Source organism: Vespa mandarinia, chromosome 9, assembly GCF_050613455.1.
Source record: "Vespa mandarinia isolate Hongniang chromosome 9, ASM5061345v1, whole genome shotgun sequence".
In the NCBI taxonomy this organism is placed as follows: domain Eukaryota; kingdom Metazoa; phylum Arthropoda; class Insecta; order Hymenoptera; family Vespidae; genus Vespa; species Vespa mandarinia.
The window spans coordinates 7829874-7854000 of record NC_140818.1 but is presented as its reverse complement, the minus strand read 5'-3'; the positions used below and the strand labels follow the sequence as shown (position 1 = coordinate 7854000).

The following is a 24127-nucleotide window of genomic DNA, read 5'->3' as shown; positions in this document are numbered from 1 at the left end:
ATGTATGATGTATCTTAAGACTTGTTGAATATTTCCTTTCTCTCTCTCTCTCTCTCTCTCTCTCTCTCTCTTTCTTTCTTTTTTGTTTTTAAGGTTTTTTTTTTTGTGTCAAAGTGATACGATAACAATTATTTTTCTTTCTTTTCTTTCTTCATTTTTTCTTCCTTTTTCTTTTTTCGTTATTTTTTTTTACTTATTCACTCAATTTTCTTTTCTTTCTTCCTTTATGTTTCCACATTCGATATCGTGAGATTCATTCATTCATACGAGAGACGGAAAGATTGCAATATTATGGAATAATATGTCGATGCTTTGAAATCAGAATTTTTACAGAATAATAAAGTTATTTTTCTCTTTTATATTCGGACAAACGTATGTAAATCGCGATATTAATCTTAATTTTTCGATGAAAAGAGAAAAGCGTCAAAGTAAAACAGTACATATCTTAACAGGACTATTTAAAAAAATAATATTGTTATCAAGTATAAAATTGATAAAAAGAAAAAAAAGAATAAAAAAATGTAAGCTAAGAATATGCAAGAACGAAGATAAAATTGATGAATATATCAGGCTTAGTAAGATTAACGTTGATTTTGGTTATGCAGATGTCCTTCTCTCTTTCTCTCTCTCTCTCTCTCTTTTTGTAAAAAGAAGAAAAAAAACTATGTAGAAAAGCGCATCTTTTTATTTCAAGATTTTATTTACACGCGATCGAGCATATAATTCGAAGTTTCGATCGAAGATTCACTAAGGAGAACGATGATGAAAAATCATGATAAAATCAGGGTGGTCTCGATCGACGTGTATCCTGCGTTCTCCCCTTTTGATCGATAAATTCGAATAGAATTGATTACGTTTGAGAGCTTGGACGATTCGATGATTCGATATCGAATGCACTTGGGAACAGCATGCAAGATTACGTATATTATGAAGGATATCGAGGAGGTATTAAAAATGAGTATTATAAATATCGACTGATCGAGATATAAAAAATATGTCCTTGGCTATTTTTCTTTGGCTATTTTATTTTATTCTTCCTTCTTTTTTTTTTTTTTTTTTTTTTAATACTACTCAAATCGTTTTGCGTTCCGTTAAAGGAAAAAAGAAGAAAAGAAAAAAAAAAAGAAAAAGAAGTAACGTATAATAAATCTTCGACTTGTTTATCGATCTTTTTTTTTCTGGCATTGTTTTTTACTTTCTTTTTTCTTTTTTCTTTTTTTTCTTTTTTTTTTTTTTTATCACGAAACAACATTCGATAATCTACGTCGTTTGAATTCAATCTTCAAATTTAATTCTTTGATGTATAATTTTTTTTTTTTCTTTTTTTGTTTACTTCTTTATTCTTCTATTTTTTTTCTTTCCTTTTCTTTTCTTCTCTTTTCATTTATTCATTTATTTATTTATTAGAGAGAAATGATATTTATCGTAATGCTTAACGAAAAATTGAAATCATTTGAAGATACGTTTTTTCGTGGAATTGAATTATATTAAACGTTAATATAATTTATGTGGGCGCGAGCGTGTGTGTGTGTGTGTGTGTGTGCGCGCGCGTGTCTCACATTTTATTTATCAACAACTTTTGCATACTCGCGCAAAATCAGATGCACATAATCGATAATCCGTTACGAATCGATAATTCCGTAAGTATTTACGATTTAATAATATCGAGATTGAAAATCAATAGGATTTTTTCTTTCTTTTTTTTTTTCTTTATAAAAATTAAAAGGATATAATTAAACAAAAAGAAACGTTTTTTTTTTTTTTTTTTTTTTTCGATTAACTCACCTCGTATAAAGTTTTGTGATAGAGCGTCTAACACGATTAGATTTTAATTTTCCGTATGGATTCACGTTCATCAGATTTCACGTAGTACTTTCAGGTTTGCCTTCTCGGGCCGACTTGGGACTGTCTGCTGTCTCGTGATTTCTTCACTCTCACGAGTCGCGTTACCACCAACTAGAACGAACGTTCTTCGTCAAATTTCTCGCTAGGCTATGACGATAAAGATGAGACGACGTCGACGACGACGACGACGACGACGACGACGATGACGATGACGACTGTATCTTCCTACAGACAGTCCTATAAACTCTCGTAAGATCTCCCCGTTACTAGAATCCCAACGACGTAGAATTGTCACTTTGATTCTGTAACGCTCGAATCAACACGGCCACTTATATCTCCTGGTATAAAAAGGAAAATAAAAACGAGGGGGAAAAAAAAAACAAACAGAAAAGAAAGAAAACAAAGTAGGATAGAAAGAAAAGAGAACGAAAAAAGTGTCGTTCGCGGGAGCAAGGAGAACTGGAATATATAAGAAAAAAAAAAACAAAAAGAAAACAAAAAAAAGAAAGAAAAAAAACTTATCAAAAGTCACGTTGCACCAACTTATTTCGCGCTGTCCGTTTTATTATCGGTCTACTTTTCGTTAATGACCTTTCGTGATGACATACGTTGGAGGAAAAAGAAAAAAGAAAGAGAGCGAGAGAGAGAGAGAGAGAGAAAACAAGAAAAAAAAAATAAAAAGAACAAAAAACAAGGTACGAAGAGATAAAAAAAAAGAGAGAGAGAAAAACAAAAATTGTCAATAACAACTTACGAAATTTATTCCCTCGAAGGGATGTCGGTGGTAAAAAAAAAAAAAAGAAAGGAAAAAGACAAGAAAGAAGACGAAGGAAAACTAAACTGGCGAACGAAGGGAGGAGAGGCGGAGGGAAAAAAAAAAAGAAAAAAAGAAAACAAAACGGAAAAGAAAAGCACCAAAAAAAAAAAAAAAGAAACGTTTCACATAAATAACATATATTAAATATATAATTATATAAAATAAAAAAACCACGATATATATATATATATAAAACCCTTTTCTATCTCTATCTATCTATCTCTATTCTTTATTCTTCTATCTATATATCTACCTTCCTTTATATCTATTTCTCTCTCTATCTATCTCTCTCTTTCTCTCTCTCTCTCTCTCTCTCTCTCTCTCTACCTCTATCTCTATCTCTATCTCTATTTCTCTCTTTCTGATACGAGAGGAGAGATCGAGCAAAGTTTTACTCGGCGAGAATTTCTCGACGCGGTCGTGTCGTGTCGTGAGAAGGACTGAATGGGTTTGCCAGACGCGAAACGTAATCGCGTTTACGGGCACGCCAGCTGTGGTCTATAGGTACTACACCTCTCTTCGTTTCCTTTCCATTCCTTTCCTTTCAACAAGGAGACGGTAAAACGAGTGGGGTATGGAAAGACTGCCCTCCCTCTGTCCCCTTTATCACCCCTCCTCACAAACTATACTACCACGTGCCATGGCGTAGCATACTAGCTGCTTCGCGGGAGCACCCACGCGACACCCGGTATACGTGGGTAGTAAAAGCCTCTGCATGGCATTGAGAGATAGAAGGAATCGAGTCTTTATTCATCTTCATTTTCATCATCATCATCATCATCATCATCATCATCATCATCTTCTCTCTCTCTCTCTCTCTCTCTCTCTCTCATTCTCTGTATCTATCTCTATAAGATGCATTTCGTTATTATTATTTCATAGAATTCGTCATCTCTTACGACGATTATCTTACGTTTTTCCTTTATTTGGACTTTATCGATTTTTTTTTTTTTTTCATTTTTTAACTTTTTAACTTGTTACTTTTAATATCGTTATTTTAATAATCATTAATTGATTAATATATGATATAATATTGTATATTGATAGAGATATGAAATATATTTTTTTTTTCAGAGAGTAGAAGAATTTGATTTTTATAGGATTTATTGTAGGGAATTTTTTTTCTCTTTTTTTTAGAGATGATAATAATAATAATACATTATGTATTTGTAGATATGATATTATTCTTATATTATGTGTTTATATATTATTTATAATAGTTATTATTTATTATATATATATATGTAACTATACTTGTATATATATATATATATATATATGTATTGACTATGTGTATATATTATTTCTTATATATGATTTTTATAGATATTATTTATTACGAGAAAATAGAAATATTTTTCTTTTGTTTTTTTTATTTCTCTTTTTATTTTTCGTTTTTTAATGTTTTCATATAGCCGATATAAGAAGAAAATTATTTCGTAGGAATGACTATCGAAAAGAAAAAGAAAAAAAGAAAAATTAAATTAACTATATTAAGAAGAAAAAAAAAATATTTCTTATTTCATTGTAAAAGTTAATTTTAATTTGAGCCGAGTTGAACCTTTCGGATTTTCTATGTAAGCTTTATTCTGTTAAACTCTTAGAGGATCTTTCGCTTAACAAGAATACAACAGTATTTTGAGACTCGAGAGGGAAATAAATATTTGGAGAAAGAGTGAAGTCAAAGGAGAAGAAGAAAGAAGTAGAAAAAGAAAAAGGGTATAATAGATACGGTGAGAGAAGAGTACGCCCACGAATCGTCAAATCTCAACGAGCACGAATATTTTGAGATAAGATGAGACTCATCGTAACGCAAAATGGACGTCTCCACGACGTTTAATATTTTTCCTTTTTGATTACGAAAGAAACGGACTTTCTTCAAACAATTGAAAAATTTGTATGTGCCATTGTATACACGATATATATATATATATATATATATATATATATATATATATACGTATATTAAATTGACCAATAAGAAATATCAAAATTTTCATTATATTTATAATATTTAAATAAATAATATATTTCTTATATATAATATATATCATTCATATATGATAATATAATAATATAATAATATAATAATATAATATTGTAGTATTGGATTGGCCCGAAAAATAAATAATTTTTTAATTATCAATAAAAAGAAAAAAATATATATATATATATTTCTTATATTTATGTATATTATTTTATTTATTTAAATATAAAACATTAAATAATTCGTCAAATTAATGGTTATAGATCAACATCATTTTATTCTCATCATATTGATATTCTTTATTGAAATATTATATTATAATTTCAATTACATATAAATAATTAAAAATTTCGACATTTCTTATTGGGGCAATTCCCAATACATATATATATATATATATATATATATATATATATATATATATTTCTTTTTTTTATTAACTCCTTTTGTTTTCGTCATCACGTCTATCCAATATCTTTGTTAAGATCATCATCGACAATCATCAATTTTTATATTCGTTTGTGAAAAATTCAATGAGCCGTATCATTCTAACTATTGTTTTTTTTCACTTTCTAATTCTCATGACATTATTACAGCTTAGCATTGTTTCTACATATCCAAGATAATTATTGTTGAACGTTTATGGACAAAATTTGTACTCGTTTCTAACACCAATCATATAACAGTAGCTCCACGACAACATATATATATATATATATATGTACATATATTATATATGGAGATCGTTTATTTGAAATTGTTGCCGTTTAAATATAATTATTATTCCAAGAAGATATGAGGAAGTACTTGAGGTTAGTTGAGATAGAATAGAAAAAACACACAAAAAAAAAAAAAAAAAAGAAGAAAAAATAAAAAGACAAAAGAAAGAAAAATAACAAAAATAATAATCAAGAAAGTTATAATGAGTAAGAAAGAAGAAAAAAAGAAGGAAAGAGAGTAAAGCAAGAGAGAAAGAGTGAGAGAAAAAAAAATACGAAAGATCGAATTAACTGGAAAACGTCGATCCAGCACGAGATCATTAAACGGCGGCAGCTCGTTTGTTGTTTGATGATGCCATTACGGTTTGAAAGTGAAAATCACGGATATTTACTCCTACGTTGAACTTTTAGATAAAGTGCTTTGAAAGTTCGAACGTGATATATCTAAAACGTGAAAAGAGCAGAGAACAGAGAACGGAGAATAGAAAGAGAGAGAGAGAGAGAGAGAGAGAGAGAGAGAACATTCAAGAAAGATGTTAAAACGTTGATTACAATAAAATATAACATTTCTATATGAAAATTTTTTTCAATTTTTCTTTTTTTTTTATTTTGATTGAATAAAACAACTTCTTTTTATTTTCGTCAAATCGTCGAGATGGTTCTAAAATAATAATTATCTTTTTAAAAAACAAAAATGTTTTTTCCATTTTTTTCTTTTTTTTCTTTTTTTTCTTTTTTCCATTTTTCTAAGAATAAGCATTACACATAACTCTATTTAGTTTGCCCATTGTTATCGTCCTATTCTTTTTGTCATTCTTTTTATCTTCTTAGTCATTAACACGACTAATATATATATACGCATCAACATACACACATACATACTTACATACATAAATACATACATGCATATATACATACATGCATATATACATACATGCATACATACATACATACATATATATATATATATATATATATATATGTATTATTGTTTCCTGGTTCGCAATTATTCTTGCGACAAGGTGTATATATCGAATCATTCGTTCGTCTCTCTCTCTCTCTCTCCTCTCTCTCCTCTCTCTCTTTCTCTCTCTCTCTCTCTTTCTGTCTCTTTCTCTGCCTCTGTTGGCAACATGCTTGCACCAAAGATAATGGCATTCTGGGCTCGCCCAGAGATGACACAACGTACCAGCAATGGCTCTTGGCCACGTGCTTCGAGAGCTATTCTCATTACTGTATAATTCTTTTCTTTTTTTTTTTTTTCTTTTTTTTTTTTAGCGAGGACAATGATAATTATTTTTTTAAAGCGTTCTTTATCGATTTACAGTTAAAATTTCATTTCATAAATGGAAAACAATTCCCGCGGTTAGAACTTAAAATTATTCGAACGAGGGAAAAAAGAAAATATATTTTTTATTCCTTTTAAATAAAATATAAAAAAGAAATAAATATTTTTAATGGATAACGAACGATTCGGTTAATTCGTGTTAATTCGATTAGATAACAAAAAAAAAAAAAAAAAAGAGAAAAAAAGAAAAAGAAAAGACAAAAATCACGCGATGATTAGGAATAATCATATTTGCATTGTTGCTATTGAAAAAATAACAAAAAAAAAAAAAAAAGAAATAAGAAAATTGATAATTTAATTTAATTAATATAACATTGAATTAGAGATGCACAACATACTTACGCAAATTGATCCAGAAATCGATGATAAATTGTATTATTATTATTGATTTCGATAAATGGAAAACTTCTGTCACGCGAAGAATATCTATTTATTTGTTTGAACAAGATTAAATTAACACATATAATTAAATTAAAAGTGTGAACAATTATGAAGATAAGAATTTACTTATATAATTTAAATGACAAAATTTATTCATTCAATTTAATCCGATGGATAAAAAAGTCGGATAATAGTATGTCGCATATATGTATTAGGTTTAAATTAGAGAAATATACATTTTTGAAAGATTGTCTTTTTCGATTCTTTTTTTCTTTCTTTTTATTTTTTTTTTTTTTTAATGACTCTTCTTGCTAAATTGCATACAATGATTATTATTATTATTATTATTATTATTATTATTATTATTATTATTAATATTATTAATATTTTTCGTTTAAAGAAAGAGACAAAGAGAGAGAGAGAGAGAGAGAGAGAGAGAGAGAGATAATAGAGATGGATCGAATAGAATACCACGTACAGTTATATTCAATGCTTATGGCCAAGGGATCGACGTGGATCTTTTCTTAATGAGCTAAAGGTCACTTCCGGTCATGCAGAAAACGGAAACACAGCGCGTGCTTCTCCATATCCGGTGGTAGCTCGAGCGATAGCTCGTCCCACCTGAGCGCGTAACGCACTGTGCACTAGCCGATGCGTTTCTTAACTGCAGCAAAAAAAATTTAAGTTCTTTTCTTTTCTTTCTCATTTTTTTCTTTCTTGTTTTTTTTTTTATTTTTCTTTTCTCTCTCTCTCTCTCTCTCTCTCTCTGTCTTTTTTTCTTTTTTTAACTTTTCTCTCTTCATTCATTCATGGACATTTCTTTTTCAACGTATCGTTCGATAACATTGATTGTCGAAGATCGATAGATCGGTAATCTAATGCGTTTAACAAATTACCTTAATAATACTAACAAGTTGAAATTATATATATTTATTCTGTGTGTGAGTGTGTGTGTGTGTGTATGTATGTATATGTGAATGTTCGTGTAGAGAAAAATTGCGTCATTATTTTTTTTTTTTTTTTTTTTTTTCTTTTAACTTATTTCAACGCGTTGTGAATATTAATTATCGCTGATCGATTGATCGCTTATCGGATATTACCGATTATTATTATTAAACTGATTGTTTTGATAATACTAATAAATTAAAATTAATTACTATCTATGCATATTTATTCATTGTTAATTTGTGCTTGTATGTGTGTGTGTATGTGTATGTGTGTGTGTGTGTGTGTATGTGCGTGTGTGCTGCTTTTGATTAGACATAATCGTGACATCTGTAAAGCAACGTAAGCATGCATTTGTATTATTATAAATCAGAGACTGTAGACATGGCACAATGCATCTCTCGCGTGGGAAGAAGTCACGTGGGCGAATTTCTCCAAAGGTCGTGGGTCAAAGACGTTTTTATGTTTTCACTCTATCCATCTAATACCAATCTCTTCGTATCGTCTATACTTAAATAAAATCCAGAAGTATAATTTAAAATCTTATATAATTATCTTCGTGTTATTATTATGTATCTTTGAAAAGCCATCTACAAAATTAAATGAAAGTATTTTTAAAACGTATTGCCGTATAGAAAATGCTTTCCAAAGATAATGAAAGGAAAGGATAAAAGATAAATAAATAAATAAATAAAGAAAGAAAGAAAAAAAAATATATATATATATATGAAAAAAAGGAAAAAAAAAGAAACGATAAAACGATCTCATCAATTTCTATTTTGATGAAGGAATATTAATGATATAAAATGAAGAAAGATAGGGAGGAAGAAGAAAGGAAAAAAAAAGAAAAAAAAAAAAGAAAAAAAAGAAGAAAAAAGAAAAGAAAAGAAACAAATAACTAGAAAAACTGTCTCATTAATTTCAACGTAGATGAAGAGTTAGTAGAATAAAAAGAAAAAAAAAAGTAATAACAAAGGAAAAAAAAAATCTATTAAATCGTAGATCTCGATTGAACGAAACGAAGGTCCCCTATTTTTCTTCCCCCCTCCGTTTTACCCTTCTTCTACCCCGTACCTCGTCCCTCGTGAGAAAGGAACATATTTTCTAGTAATTATCGTCCGGTGATGATAAAATCTAAATCGTCGAGAGTTCTATCTCTTTTTTTCTTATTCTCTCTCTCTCTCTCTCTCTCTCTCTCTCTCTTTCTTTCTCGAAAGGAATCATATGGTACGTGTCATACGGTGCTGGACGATCAATTTTCGAATTCATTCGAACGAAGCGCAATGACAAGGCTCACGTTGAATTGAAACGTGCAGGATGATTATTATTTGAATATTATTTGCTATAGTGACTGCCGAGATAACAACGTACGATCGTTCGTTGTTAAAGCCTCGGTCTCCCCCTTTAAATACATATTTGCCCGAGAGAAACGATATGCGGAAATCTATATGTATTTGTAATTAATTTATTGCCTTGGAAAAGACGATGTTGCTACTGCATAAAGTGAAAGCGATTTCACGCCCGGCATAGGTATACGTATTTTGTTAATGGAATAAAATACGTAGCTAGTTGAGTTTCCTTTCCTTTTTTTTTTCTTTTTTTTTTTTTTCTTTTCTCCTTCGTTCCTTCTTTTTTTTTTCTTTCTCTTTTTTCGTTCTTATACCTCTTCAATAATATTATCTTTTTTTTTTCTTTTTTTTTTTTTTTTAGGAACCATAGATACAGCTATATATTATTTACGGACGGACAATTAATTCACATGGGTCGATTAACTGTGTCAATTAAATATAGAATAAATGAAGAAAATTTGAACGATCACGTTACTAAATGAATTTGTTAGACATTAATGTTGTCTGTTTAAAAATATTTAAATTAAAAAAAATGTCTTTCGATCGATTTACTATTTACTCTGGCTATCATGTTATATCTATTATTTATATTTAATTAAAATTATAGATATCACGGGAAATAATTAATCGACGATTTGAAATCGTTAATTTTATGCGCTCTGTTCAACTTTTCCAAGATATAGTTCTTATCTATTCGCTTAACGTTAGGATACTTTGGAACGTTTAATCCATTTTGTAATATTTTCAAATTGGATTTCGAAAATTCCCTTTTCATTTTATAATGATGACAGGTCCTCTCTATTATTAGAACGATAATACCTAATATTGTACCGCCGCTAAGTACGGCCAAAATTGGTGTGACATCCCACAAACTGACAGCATTGTGACTTGTTCTCAATAAACTCGGTTGTACAATGAACAATCCTCTCAAACGATTCATTATACCGTTGTCTATGAATTTTTGCAAGCTGGAGAGAAGAAGAAAGGAAGAAAGAAATCAAAAAAAAAAAGAAAAAAAAAAAAGAAAAGAAAAAAAAAGTAAAAAAGGATTATAATACATCATTATCGATAGTAATCGTTAATAAGTGATAAAAGATTTCTCTTATTACCTTTATCTCCGATCACTTACTGATAATTAATTAAACCCTTGAAGGGACTACCCTTTGGCAGGGTCATTGCCAAACTATCCGATCTACCAGTTTCAATGTAATTAATCTTACAAGATAGATAAAGATTTATTGTCTTTTTCATTTCTTCGGTCGTATAAAATGCCACTTTCTCTCGGCATACCTGCGTGAAAAAAGAAAATGAAAAGAAAAAAAAAAGCGAAAGATAAATATTAAATTCCATTTAATAAGAATATCTTCGTAATATCGTACGAACGTAGTCACGAGCACGTAGTTAATCGATCATAATAGAATAGATAATTTTTGTCTATTGACATTGTTGTCCTTCTATGTAAATATATATATATATATATATATATATATATATATGTATATATACCTGATCAAATCCACTGTACAAACTGGTTGGTAATTGCTTTTTTGGCTTCATTAGTTTCATCATTTTCACAATGACGTCATCCTTCGAATTCTGCAAAATAATCATGGAGTACATTCGAAGTGCGGAGAAGTAATAATCTTCTTTTTTTTTGTTTTGTTTTTAATAAGAAAAAAAAAAAAAAGATCAACCGACGAAACGCAACGGAAGGAAAAAAATCAAAAAAAAAAAGAAAAAAAAAAGAAAAAGAAGAAAAGAAAAACATTGCGCCTAATCATGAATATTATATGGAATTATAAGAATTACCGCGAACATGTCGTAATCGGCACTGTTGCCGAAAACGATCAAGTGGTATGTGTGAGCGTTGGCGAAATCGTCGAGACTGGAAAAAGGTAAACTCTCTGTGGTCACGGTCAAGAAGCTAATTAACGAAGCCGAATAAGCAGCCGAGATTATTATAGCCGAGACGAAGATGGAGATGAAAGCCAGACGTAAAGATGGTTCAGTTGGAAATTCTGAAAGCGTATAATAATAGATTGTCTTAGAATATTTTTATATTTTTACGGTCTACGTCGTACCTGCTAATCCCTGTTGACAATAAATACCCCATACGTGAATATAATTTTCAGATAAAAGAGATCCAGAGAAGGAACCCTTTGTTTTAATTAAGGTCAATAAAATGGGAGTTGTCGTTATCACTAAGATTAACATCGCCCAGATTCCAAAACTAAAGGTCTAAGAAAAGAAGAAGAAGAAGAAAAGAAAAAAAAAAAAAAAAAAAAAAGAAAGAAAAAACAAAAATATTTATATACCATAATATTATATGAAAAACATCGATTGATTGGACGAACACAATGATAATAATTATTTGGAAAATTTTTGTATATATAAAATCATTACATAGGGATTATCGTCGTTTAGATTCGAGGATTAAATGTCTAGAGAAAAAAAAGAAAAAAAAAAAAAAAGAAAAGATATATTTATATACATGTTATTATGAAAAGCATCAGAACGATAGGATGAACATAAAATCTATGAAAACTATAGTGTGGAAAAAAAAAATATATATATATATATACAGACACATATACACTTATACATATTTAATTAAATAAAAAATATCGAATGATAAGCGAGAAGTATTATTAAATCGGAGATATATATTGGAAAAGAATTTTCAAAGAATAAACCTTAAAATATGCGGACCACTGAATCGAAGCACTGCTCTGTTCTTTCATGTAAAGGCGATTTCGTGAAAGTAAAAATGGCAATGTGAAATCTACGGCCTCAAGTCTCCGAGTTGTAACCGTGAATTCGGCAACACCTATATCGGCTGTCCCGGATGTCAATTGACCTATAACACCGGTCCAGGTTTCATTTTCCTTATTCCAACTACCATAAGCATCGACGGGATCTAATATTTCGGTCGTAAAATTCATCATTTTGCTTAATTCCGTAACTATTTCACCGAGTAACATATTAAGCTTATTATCTTTTGCTCCGATGAAAGAAGAATCCTATAATGAATTAAAATTTTCCTTTCTTTTTTTTTTTTTTTTTTTTAATTAATTATTACACAAATAAATTGTTGCAAAATAAATTATAGAATTTATTACGAATACCTTGACCCAACCAACACGTAAAACTGTTCCAAAAAGATCGCTTCTTCGGTTATAAAGGCTCATCTTTGTTATTACGGAAAAATCCTTTCCGGGTTTCCAAATGGCGAAATTCGACGTTATTGTATTGTTATCTTGTATCGAGTACCTTAACGTGCAAACATAACAATTAAATGTGCGAAGAAAATTCGTATTAAAAAAAAAAAAAAAAAAGAAAACAAAAGAAAGGAAAAAAACGAAAGGAGAAAAGATATAAAAAATAAATACAAGAAAAAAAGAAAAAAAAAGAAAGTAACGTGACAATATAAATAAATAAATAAATAAAATGTAATATGTACCATTCCTTTAATATCATTTCGTCGTAGCAAAGTATCAACATCTCGGTATCGAAGTTCAAATTGAAGATATTGCCGATAGGATTTTTGCAAAATTTTTTCAAAGTATTGTTTGTCGTTTCAATGAATAACACGAACCATATGTACAGAGAAACGTCAATTTCTTTGGTTACCCTTGAAAATTCTTCAAGATTTTCCCATGTCGATATAATTATAACGAACAATGGTCTCGATATTTGATAATATTTCATTTTTTTGAGTTCGGAGAAATTAATGCTTATTGAAAAGATTCCTTGACGAGAAATTTCACGCGACCACGCGTGTAACATAGTCGACATCTGCAAGTCTATTGAATTACATTCTTAATCATTAATATATATATATATATATATATATATATATATATATTAATGGTTAATTATTAAATTCAAATATGTATATATATATATATATATATTAATCATGCTTACTATCGGTACGACCACTATCCACGAAAAACACAGAGGATGATCCATAAGAGTCGTAAACCTTAGTAATAAGAAGAAGATAATCTTGAGTGGTCACGTTTAAACCAATTACAACGTTATTACCAATAAATATTATAATAACGAATAAAACGATATAAATTCTTGAAGACATCATTAAGTCTCATGATTTAAATTAACTGAACTATCTTATTCCATTTTCTATTTGGATCACATTATTATTCACGTTATAAGTATTTATGATCAAATAATTTTTGAATGAATTATTTAAAAAGTCGATCGAAGGAAGAAGGAGAAGGATATAGAGAAAAGTGGAACGATAAAGTGAGAAACAAAGAAAATAAATAAATAAATAAATTGTACGAAATGAAACGAGTGGAAATTTAGAAAACACAACAACAACAACAACAACAACAACAACAACAACAAAAAAAGGAAAGCAAAGACGAAGATAAGTAGAAAGTTTTCTTCCTTGACAAGGTCCCGGCTTACTACGAACACGTGATTGAATCGACTGAAAGGCGATTGTCGTACTTCCACGCTCGATTTTATCTTCTTACGACTATCTCTACCTCCGAGGTATTACTGAGGGTATTACCACGGTTTTGTTCCTTGATCGTACACCTTCTACATTATGCATTACTATCGTACACGTATATACAATATGTGTGTATATATATATTATATATATATATATAAAATATATATATATATATATATATATGTATGTATGTATACGCTTCTATCTCTCTTTTTCTCTTACCGTCCATGTGTATTTGCTTTTGTCGTTGCGTTTCTGTACAAATAACGTAGAGATCAACGGTTGATAAAGCTGCCGACTATCAGGAAAATTACGAGCAAGCTGTGAATTATTTCCAACGTCTGGTGATGGTTAACACTATCACATCGGGAACGTCATTCACATTGTCTCGCTACAATTACGATTGTCGTTAATGTTAACCTGACCGTGGTCGACCGCATAATAAAGACCCGTCGCGTTCGACACATATGGGAGAAAATAGGGGAGGAAAATGGTTGATAGGGAAAAAAAAAAAGAAAGGAAAAAAAAAAGAAGAAAGAAAATGTGGGGGAAAGAAAAAGAAGAGAAAAAATGGAAAAAAGGAAGGAGAGAGATAAAGAGAGAAAATTCTAATCTCTTTTTCTTGATATTCCGTACGAGAGATGAGAGATACGTGAGACTTGTCATATGTTTGAAACTTCTAACATTACCGGGTCTTTCTTTCCTTTTCATTGTAAACACAGGTTGTAAATACAGGATATGTCCTTCGTGTCCTCTTCTCAAAAGTAATTGCTACCTGGATTCTCGTATATCCTATTTAGTGAAGAGGAAGGAACAGAGCAGGGAGGAGGTCTAAGATAAGTAACTTTACAAAATAATTATTAAAATCATCACAGCCTAATGATATTGCTCCTTTATTGAATATATTTCGTATTTATTCGTGTCTGTGTGTGTACGCGTATATGTGTATGCTTATATGTGTATGGACGTAGATAAATTTAAATTTAAATTGAAAATACATATCCAATAGTAGACATTATTATTATTATTATTATTATTATTATTATTATTATTATTATTATTATTTCCGCAATAGCTTTTTTCTACATCCGTTTTTTATAACCAACAATTTGTCACGTGCAAAATATAATTTTTCTACGATAAACACGCATAGACTTAGAAAAACGCCTATTTCGAGAAACGATAATATCGGTATGATACTCCAAACTTGTACGGCATTTAAGCCTATCTTCTTTTTGCATTTTTTATTATTCGGACTGCTTTGCGATTTCAATTGTGCTATCATACCGTTTCTCATAAATTTGAATAAACTGAAACGTTAAGAAATATTTTTAAAAAATGTTTATAATAATTATTGTCGTCGTACACGTTCCTCTGATATCACGTTACACTCACTGATGATTTATCAGACTGAGAAATTGATTCTTTTTCGACCACATCAGTGATACACTATCTATATGACCAAGATTAATGTGCACGATATTGCAAGGTATTTCAGGATCTAAAACGTTTCTTACTTCGGTCGATACGTACATCGCTATATTATTCTCGTTACAAAGCTGCAAATTATTACACATTATCTATAGTTGTATATATATATATATGTGTGCGTGTATGTGTGTGTGTGTGTGTTTATTTATTTCATATATTACAATGTAACAATTATTGTAATGATTCATATGCCTTTCTTTTTTTTTTCTTTTTATTTCCCCTCCACCCCTTCCCCCGCCCAATCATAATTACCTGAACAAATCCGTCCAGAGGTGTTGCTGGTAAACGTTCTTCCGCAATCATGAAAGACATAACTTTCTTTGCCAATGGTTGCTTGGAATTCTATAAAAATTTCTTTCTAACAATGTCACCTTTTACGAATAAATATATTAAAACAAATTGAAAATAGTATATGTACTATTTAGGTGCTTTTTTATTTTTTACTATTCACTTACCACTTTTTTTTTCTTTTTTGCCTTTTTTCTTTTTCAATCGATAAATATTAAAAAAAAAAAAAAAGAGAGAAATAAAAGAGAAAAGATATGCGTGGAGAATACTTTCTAAATTGTTCTAAAGTGAAATATCCGGGGTGAGATTATAAAAAAAAAAAAAAAAAAAAAAAAAAGAAAAAAAGGGAAAAAAAGAAAGAGAGAAAAGAAAGAGAACGTGTAAAACGTTCTTTTTTTTTTTTTTTTTTTTTTTTTTTTTTTTTAATAATAATATAAAATAAACACACTGCGTAAGATATTCTCATAAAAAAAAAAAAAGAAAAATAACTCACGGCAAATACGTCGTATTCCAAACTGTCCTTGGCCGTTATTAATTTGTATGTACCATCCTGTATAAATTCTTCTAATGAAACGAATGGTAAACGATGTACAGCGTTCGTCAGAAAAGATATCAAAGAGGCCGAATAAGCCGATGAGACGATCAACGCCAAAAGAAATAATGAAATATATGCCAATCTGAGTGACGATCTTTGAGGAAATTCTAAAAAAAAATAATATAATAAAACGGGACAAACAAGAATAAAAAAGGGGGAAAGAAAAGTAAGATAAAAGAAAAATTTTCAAAGCGACAATTAAACATATATACAGATAGGAGAATAGATATGTATTATATAGATATTTTCAAAATGAATTTACCAATGAGTCCCTGTTGACAAAATATTCCCCATATTTGTAAATAAGAATCCGATATCAATGACGCGTAGTTACGTTCATTCGTTGTAATTTTTATGGAGACCAATAAAATTGGCGTCGTGAAGATTAAAACGATTAAAGCTATCCAAAGTTTGTAATTGAATGCCTAAAAAAAGGAAAAGAAAAGAAAAAAAAAAAATTAACAAACGAACAAACACGAGTAAATTTAAAATGATAAAGATCGTCATTATTATTATTATTATTATTATTATTATTATTATTATTATTATTATTAATTTAAGAGTATGATAAATAATGATATAGACTTACGCGAAAATAATTAGACCATTCTATGTTCAAAACATTTGGTTCCTTGATATACAATGAGAAGGATGATAGAATGAACGGTATAGTAAAGTCAACAACGTCGAGTCTTGGACTGCTCATTGAGACATAGGACATAGAAATTTGTGCACGATTTGCTATCAATTCACCGATAGCACCGTTCCATGTGTTATATTTAGCATTCCTTCTACCATTCGATAAGGTATTATTAACAATGGCAAATGAAAAATTTACCAGTCTGCTAAGCTCGATTAATATTTTACCACAGGATCCAGACAAATTACCATCTCCGTCTATATCGATGAAAGGATTGTTCTTTCATAAAACAAAAAAAAAAAAAAAGAAAGACATTCTTCAATTTATAATAATCAATATTATCACTATAACTATATTACGTAATATTTATCATATCATTAAAATAATTAACGTTTAATTTAATAATATAATATTTAATATATTATTAAAATTAATAATATTTGATATAATTACACAATATTTATTTTATTATTTAAACTGATAATGTTTAATTATATAATATTGTTATTATATACGTATTTTTATATATATATATATATGTATGTGTAATTTTTTTTTTTGACGTAATATTTACTTACCAATACAAATATGGCTGGTAAAACTAAACCCTCTAAACTGTTTCTCCTCTCGTATAAACTGAGCTTAGTTAAAAACGTCAATTTTTCATTAGGTTCCCATTTAGCCAATTCAAATACCTTAGTTTGATTCGCCCTCAATGAATACCACTCCCGCATAATTTTATCCTTAGGACAAGATACCAGCATCTCCGTGTTGAAGAGTAGATTGAAGGGATTACCTTTTGGTATTGGACAATAATCGTTCTGATTATATCCAGGCAAAAATATGACGTACCAATAACCAAATGACATGTCAATGTTTCTGGTATTATTTGAAAATGTTTTTATCGATTCCTCGTCAGTAAGAAATACAACGAATAATGGTCGTATTATACGATTCTCGTAATAGCTGGTATCTCGAATATTCGATATTTCTATGCCGATTGACATGAAACCATTACGAGATAACTCGCAAATCCAACGATGAATAACACTGGTAAATTTCATATCTAAAATTAATAATAAAAATAATATTAATTAAATTTATAACGAGGTATCATTTCAAATTACAATTTTATTACATATTATAAAGATTTAATAGACAAAAGTGTACGAATTAATCATAGGCACGAAATGTTTACACAAGTTTTATTATATTCTATTAAGTTCAATTCATCCCCCCCTTTTTTTTTTCTTTTTCTTTTTCTTTTTTTTCCCCCTTTCTTTATAATAATTTAATGATCTGTCGTTTAAATTATCTTTTATGAAATAATTTAATGATCCTTTAACAATCGTCGAGATTCATTCGATTTATAAGATAATCGATTAACGATAATAATACATCTCGTAGATTTTTACTATAGAATAATTTCTAATGGTGTATAGATTAATAAGATTTTCGTTAATAATTTTTTTTTTTTTTTTTTTACATTAGATAAATTCGATCGATAATACGTACCTTTTGACGTACTTGCGTGCAGGAGAAAAACGCTGTAGGTTTTGTAAAATTTGGAGATATCGATTATTTGTGATATATAGTTTATCTTGTTATCGAAACTATTTCCTTTCCTTAGAATAATGATTACGAGCACAACGATAAGAAGATTTCTTAACAATAATGACATTGTCTTCCTTTTCTTTTTTTTTTTTCTTTATTACTATTCGCAAGTAGAAACGTATGGAGGAAAAGAAAAAAAAAAAAGAAAATGAAAAAATTTTACAATTTTCACGAAATTTGTTCGATGAATGATATGACGATTGATCGTTGATTAATCCTCGATGATATAATTGAATAAATTGATAGAAATATAATTATAAATATTACTGTGGATATTTGATAAAAGAGTTTTAATTGATCAAACAAAACGTATTCAGGATTGAGCAAGAACGAACAACTGACTAAGTTTCGAACGTCGAGTCTGAGCAATTTTACCTTCAATGCAATATAGTATCCAACTATGCACAGACTCGGATGCATTCAAATAAAATTCGATTAGATCTTAAAACATTTTTCAACGTACTGCTAGCGTTTATTGCGTTTACATTTATAAAAAAAAAAAAAGAAAAAAACCAACAAAACAAAACAAAAGAGAAAGAAAAAAAGGTGCAGAAAAAATGAGAACCTCGTTGATAATAATTAAAAAGTCGATCGAATAAAATAAAAGAAATAAACGGTTAAATGTTAAGATCGTCGATAGAGGATCACGGAATGAAAGAAAGAAAGAAAACAAAAAAAAATAAAAAAGAAAAAAGGAAAAGGAAAACAAGCGAAAAGTCAGAAGCCCTTTTACTCTTTTTCTTTTCTTTTTTTTTTTTTTTCCTTTTTTTTTAATGACATCCATCCCTATTACAACGTTGATCATATAGAAAATGCAGTTCAATTTACAAATTGCATGCGCATGCGTACTGATATTCCATTAGATGATTGCGAGTGATAAGGAGAATATAGCTCTTTACCTTTTACGAGGGAATTTTGAAAGTAAATGTATTTCATGTATTTCACATTACATTTATACTGTATATACTGGATGTGCCAATAACTATTGTCACGTATGTGATATAATTTATATATCTATAAATTTATACATCTAAAAAATTTTTTTCCATTAGAAAGAAATAATATATTTATATTTATCGGAAGAATTTTTTTTATTAACACTGAAAGATTTATCATTAAAATTATTTTATTAATGTAAAAAAAAAAAAAAAAGTGACATATAATAATTTAGTTTATACGGCAATAGTCTGATCGACTCACCCAGTATATTGAGAATTTTTTATCCTTGATATTCTAATGACATACATTCATGTCACTTTAGATTTTTCCCTTAGAAATGATTATAAATATTTAGATTAAAAGATCGTTGCGAAGTAAACATATTTCTCTCATTTACCTATCGACTTTAATCATAAACATTAGGTAAATGTCATTTTGTATTGTAAGTAAGAATATATATATATATATATATATCGATGGAAACACTCGATTGATTATTATCCTTGGTAAGTGTAAAACGTTATTTAATAAATTTTCTTCTTAAACGTATTACATTTTTCTATGAATGTAAATATTGAATTGACAAAGAAATAAAATGTCGAAATTTTTGATACTTCATATGATAAATAAATAATACTGATACTTCTTTTTTGTTTTTTTTTTTTTCTTTTTTTTTTCTTTATTGAAAACTGCTTAATATTTTACGCCTGAGTAAGTAACGCTGTATGTATTTCTTTTTTTTTTTTTTCTTTTTATTAAAAACTTTTAGAATTTTTAAACTGTAAGTAAAAAAAAACAAAACTAAATAAATAAAATGATATACATTCTTTAATCATCGATTTAATTTAAAGTATGAAATATAAATTTTATATCTTAAATTTTAATTGAACAAAATTTTTGTATTGAAATAAATTAAGCTTCTTCTTCTTTCTTTGTTTTTTTTTTTTTTTTTAATATTGAAAAGTTCCAACATTGGATTGTCGATCATCGTAAAATATTACAAATTGTAAATTATCTTTCCAACGTAATCACGAAATAAAATTATCTTTGCGATAATTCAATTGATTAAATCTTCTTAAATTTTCATCGATCCTTTTCTCAATACGAATGTGTTTTCTTTCGTAAAAGAAAAAATATATATTTTGAAACAATAACTCTATAATTAATATACAAATACTTATCGCAAAACCGATCTTCAAAAGATCAATAATAGGATAAATAGATCGAAAGGAAATGCTCTTGTACGTTGATCCATCGTACTTCATCATCCTCATGTTTTTAGTTTTGAGACGATTGATGACACCATTGTAAAAAAGCTGATTCATACTGTTTAAATAAAAAATACATATATAAACGATAAATAGAAACAAAAACAAAAAAAAAAAAAAAAGACATTAAAGAAAAATACAACATAAAAGATAAATGTGTTTGTATGAAAATTAAAATCTTCGTAGATTAATATTATATTAAATTGATAAAAATTCTATTACTCACTGATGATTTATCAAGTTGGTAAATGGATTGTTTTTCGTTAATATCATTGCCAGTGTAACTATTTGTCCGCTATTTATACTGACTATGTTGCATAAAGAATAATTGTGGAATGATAATTGTACTTCGACGCTTGTCAAAAATGTGACTCTACGTTCGTTGCAAACCTAGAATTGATATGCAATTGGTATTAAAACAAAATTTTTGATAATTCATCGATATAAAATTTTTTTAAATCGAATTAATTTCAAGAAACAAAAATAGACATTTATATCGTTAGAATTTATTTATCATAGATAATAATTTAAACGTGGATAAAATGTTTTACGAACGATCATTCTGAATAGAATTCAAAAGAAGAAAGAAAATTTATGCGTTTCAATCGATTAAATTCATTTAAGTAATTAATTTCTTTTTTTTTTTTTTTTTTCTTTTTTTTTTTTTTCTTTTTCTTTCTTTCCTTTTCTATAGAATTAGAAAATAATAAGATCCGAGCTTTCGGTTAATTAAATCTAATGATAAATATAATATTGTTATGGGATTAGAAGGATATATATCTACCTGTGAAATCCCTTCCAAAGCTGTGCTCGGTAATTTCTCTTCCTTTCTCATAATCTTCATAATCCTTTTCGATAGTGAATCATTGCCATACTATATAAATAAATATCTAACGTATAAGTAATCTTTATCAATGTAATTTTACATAAATGTATTATTACATTTCGTTAAATTGTACTTACGGCAAACATATCGTAATCGGATCCACCTTTATAAACGATGACCTGATAAGTACCATCATTGACGAGTTCTTCGAGTGATCGGAATGGTAAAATACGAACGCTATTCGTTAAAAATGATACCAATGTTCCGGAATAAGCAGCGAACACGATAAAGGCAGAAAGGAAGGTCGAAAAGTATGCCAATCTTAATGAAAGTCGATAAGGGAATGCTAAAAAGAACAAAAAAAAGAAAAAAAAATGAATAAAAAAAAAAAAAACAAAAAGGAAAGAAATAAAATTTCAATTTTATTCGTTCATTAATATTTCTAATGTCGCGTGAACCACGAGCCGGTCTAATAGCAAACGAATGAATGAAAACTTTCGTCGATTATGAATATATTATTGTCGTGAAAAATTTAATAAAATATTAACGTGTCCGGTGAAACGTTAATATTCAATCGTGATAGAATTAAAATCTATTCGATTCGATTTGATTTATCAATCATAGTGATAGTAATAAGCTATTAAAAAATTTGAATGTCTATTAATACCCGAATTATCGATCGATACTGTTCAATTGATGTTTTTGATAAATGTTGTGAATAGAAAAAAAAAAGAAGAAAAAAAAAATTAAAAATCCCCAAGCGTCGACATTTCACGGGCTTTTTTCTACTCCCATCTGACAAGTGTGAAAAGAAGAAAGAAAAAAAAAAAAAAAAAAAAAAAAAGAAATAAAAAAAGAAAAAGAAAAAACTATATCGACAGCCGTGATTCACGCCACTTTGTTACACGTCATCGTGATTAATTAACGTCGCATAATTTATATATATTTTTCTAATTGTCCAATGAGTGTTACCAGCGAGACCCTGTTGACAAAAGATACCCCAAAATTGAAGATAATTTTCTAAAATCATTGAAATGACCTGATGCGTTCCTCGTTTCGGATTCTCGATCATTTTTAAAATACTCACGAGTGACGGTGCTGTCGATATTATTACAATAATAAATATCCAAATCTTCAAATCGAATACCTTGAAAAATACAATTAATTTTATATATATATATGATTATTTATTTAATTGGATATATTTTTTTGTTTGTTTCTTTAACAATTCCATTTATCTTATTATATTTACGTCACTTACTTTAAAATGACCGGTCCATTTGGTACCATAAAGTAATGGATCCTTAATATAAAAATGCAAGGGACTAATTATGATCGGTGCAATATAATCAACTACATTGAGCCTGCTATTTGTCAATGAGAATTCTGAAATTGATATATCGGCACGTCCAGATGCTATCTCACCGACTGCACCAGTCCAAATTTTTTTTTTTTCGTCCCATCTACCATACTCCTTAACGAATTTAACGATATTCAAAGTAAAATTTGCCGTTTCACTGAGCTCGCTTAATACATCTCCGAATAATCCGCTTAAGGTTCCATTTTTCTCTACTTCGATATACGGACTATCCTGTATTTAATTAATTAAAAAAAAAAAAAAAAGAAAAAAAAAGAAAGAAAAATTAAATCTGCATAAATATATATATATATATATATATATATATATATATGTATACATTTTTTATTTTTATGAATCTTTATATATTACAATGGCTTAAATCATTTGAAATAAAGATATACCGATCGTTATATAAAATTAATCTACAAAGAGATAAAACTACGTTGTATTACTATCGTAAAGAATTGATAATGTGTCTCAATTACTGCAACTCAATTTGCATGGTAATCAAAATAATAATCATCATTGTTTTTCTCACCTCGACAACAACGGTCTTAAGGGACAATCCATTCATATTCTTTCTTCTGTGGTTTAACGACAAGTTCGTTAAAAAATTGAAGGTACCGTCAGGTTTCAATATAGCCAAATCTAACGTCTCAGTTTGATTTTCTCTCAATGAGTACCATTCTCGTGTAATATTGTCGTAAGGACATGTAACTAACATTTCGGTATTGAAACGAACATTGAATAAATTTCTTGATTTTTCGTGACAATAATTTTGACGATAATTTCCAGGCAAGAATATAACGTACCAAACCGGAAATGACATATTGAATATACGAGAAGCATTAGAAAATTCTTGGACCGATTGATCGTCGAACAATATTACTACGTACAATGGCCTTGTAATTTTGTATCGATAGAAAGACGTTTTTGGCATATTCGATATGTCTAATCCAATAAATGGAATTTTTTCGTGTGAAAATAAACGTGCCCAATTATGTATTATCTTACTGAATCTTAAATCTATTAAAAAAGATCTATTGATAAATAAAAAAGTTTTAGAAAATATGAATTATTTCATGGAACATTACCTTCAATATAAGCTGTCGTGTATAAGAGAAATATCGATGATGTCTTATAAAAACGACATACATCGTTTATATAAGAAATATAACCTTCCAATAGAAATCCATTCGATGAGTGTGTTATTGAATTGAGAAAACATACGA

The 24127-nt window shown here is 28.5% G+C and overlaps 4 protein-coding genes across 9 annotated transcripts in view; all 4 read right to left on the bottom strand.

The window, feature by feature from the left end:
- LOC118440164 (uncharacterized) overlaps positions 1–3108 on the bottom strand; it is a 37552-nt gene extending 34444 nt beyond the window's left edge. The window contains exons 1-2 of one of the 2 annotated variants that reach the window (XM_085659120.1): positions 2990–3108; positions 1786–1956 (exon numbers count right to left, since the gene is read on the bottom strand). The gene's annotated coding sequence lies outside the window, so the exon portion shown is untranslated. Of the gene's footprint in view, positions 1–1785; positions 2184–2989 lie in introns of both variants that reach the window. The other variant, XM_035862787.2, reaches the window with a different exon arrangement.
- A 4493-nt stretch (positions 3109–7601) lies between these two features.
- LOC118440052 (glutamate receptor 3-like) lies at positions 7602–14525 on the bottom strand. Of its 5 annotated transcripts, none has more exons than XM_085659182.1 (10): positions 13319–13890; positions 12852–13194; positions 12517–12661; positions 12085–12411; positions 11473–11629; positions 11201–11409; positions 10898–10987; positions 10521–10681; positions 10211–10359; positions 7602–7761 (listed from the first exon to the last, which is right to left on the bottom strand). In XM_085659182.1, exons 1-10 carry the CDS (start codon positions 13488–13490, stop codon positions 7742–7744), a joined length of 1773 nt encoding a protein of 590 aa, XP_085515308.1. In that variant the 5' UTR covers positions 13491–13890; the 3' UTR covers positions 7602–7741. The 5 variants fall into 5 exon arrangements, with proteins under 5 accessions (XP_085515308.1, XP_035718431.2, XP_035718426.2 ...); XM_035862537.2 differs by lacking the exon at positions 7602–7761 and adding an exon at positions 14097–14525 and having other exon boundaries at positions 9822–10359; positions 13319–13376; XM_035862533.2 differs by lacking the exon at positions 7602–7761 and having other exon boundaries at positions 9820–10359.
- A 229-nt stretch (positions 14526–14754) lies between these two features.
- LOC146872784 (glutamate receptor U1-like) lies at positions 14755–18569 on the bottom strand. The gene is made up of 8 exons (XM_085659184.1): positions 18404–18569; positions 17467–17954; positions 16838–17167; positions 16511–16673; positions 16147–16355; positions 15618–15707; positions 15270–15433; positions 14755–15184 (listed from the first exon to the last, which is right to left on the bottom strand). The coding sequence occupies exons 1-8, from the start codon at positions 18567–18569 to the stop codon at positions 14935–14937; spliced, it is 1860 nt and encodes a 619-aa protein (XP_085515310.1). The 3' UTR covers positions 14755–14934.
- Positions 18570–20469: 1900 nt separating this feature from the next.
- Positions 20470–23739, bottom strand: LOC146872783 (putative glutamate receptor). Its single transcript, XM_085659370.1, has 7 exons — positions 23434–23739; positions 22797–23126; positions 22508–22682; positions 21673–21881; positions 21494–21583; positions 20936–21099; positions 20470–20767 (listed from the first exon to the last, which is right to left on the bottom strand). The coding sequence occupies exons 1-7, from the start codon at positions 23722–23724 to the stop codon at positions 20470–20472; spliced, it is 1557 nt and encodes a 518-aa protein (XP_085515496.1). The 5' UTR covers positions 23725–23739.
- Between the last annotated feature and the right edge of the window lie 388 nt (positions 23740–24127).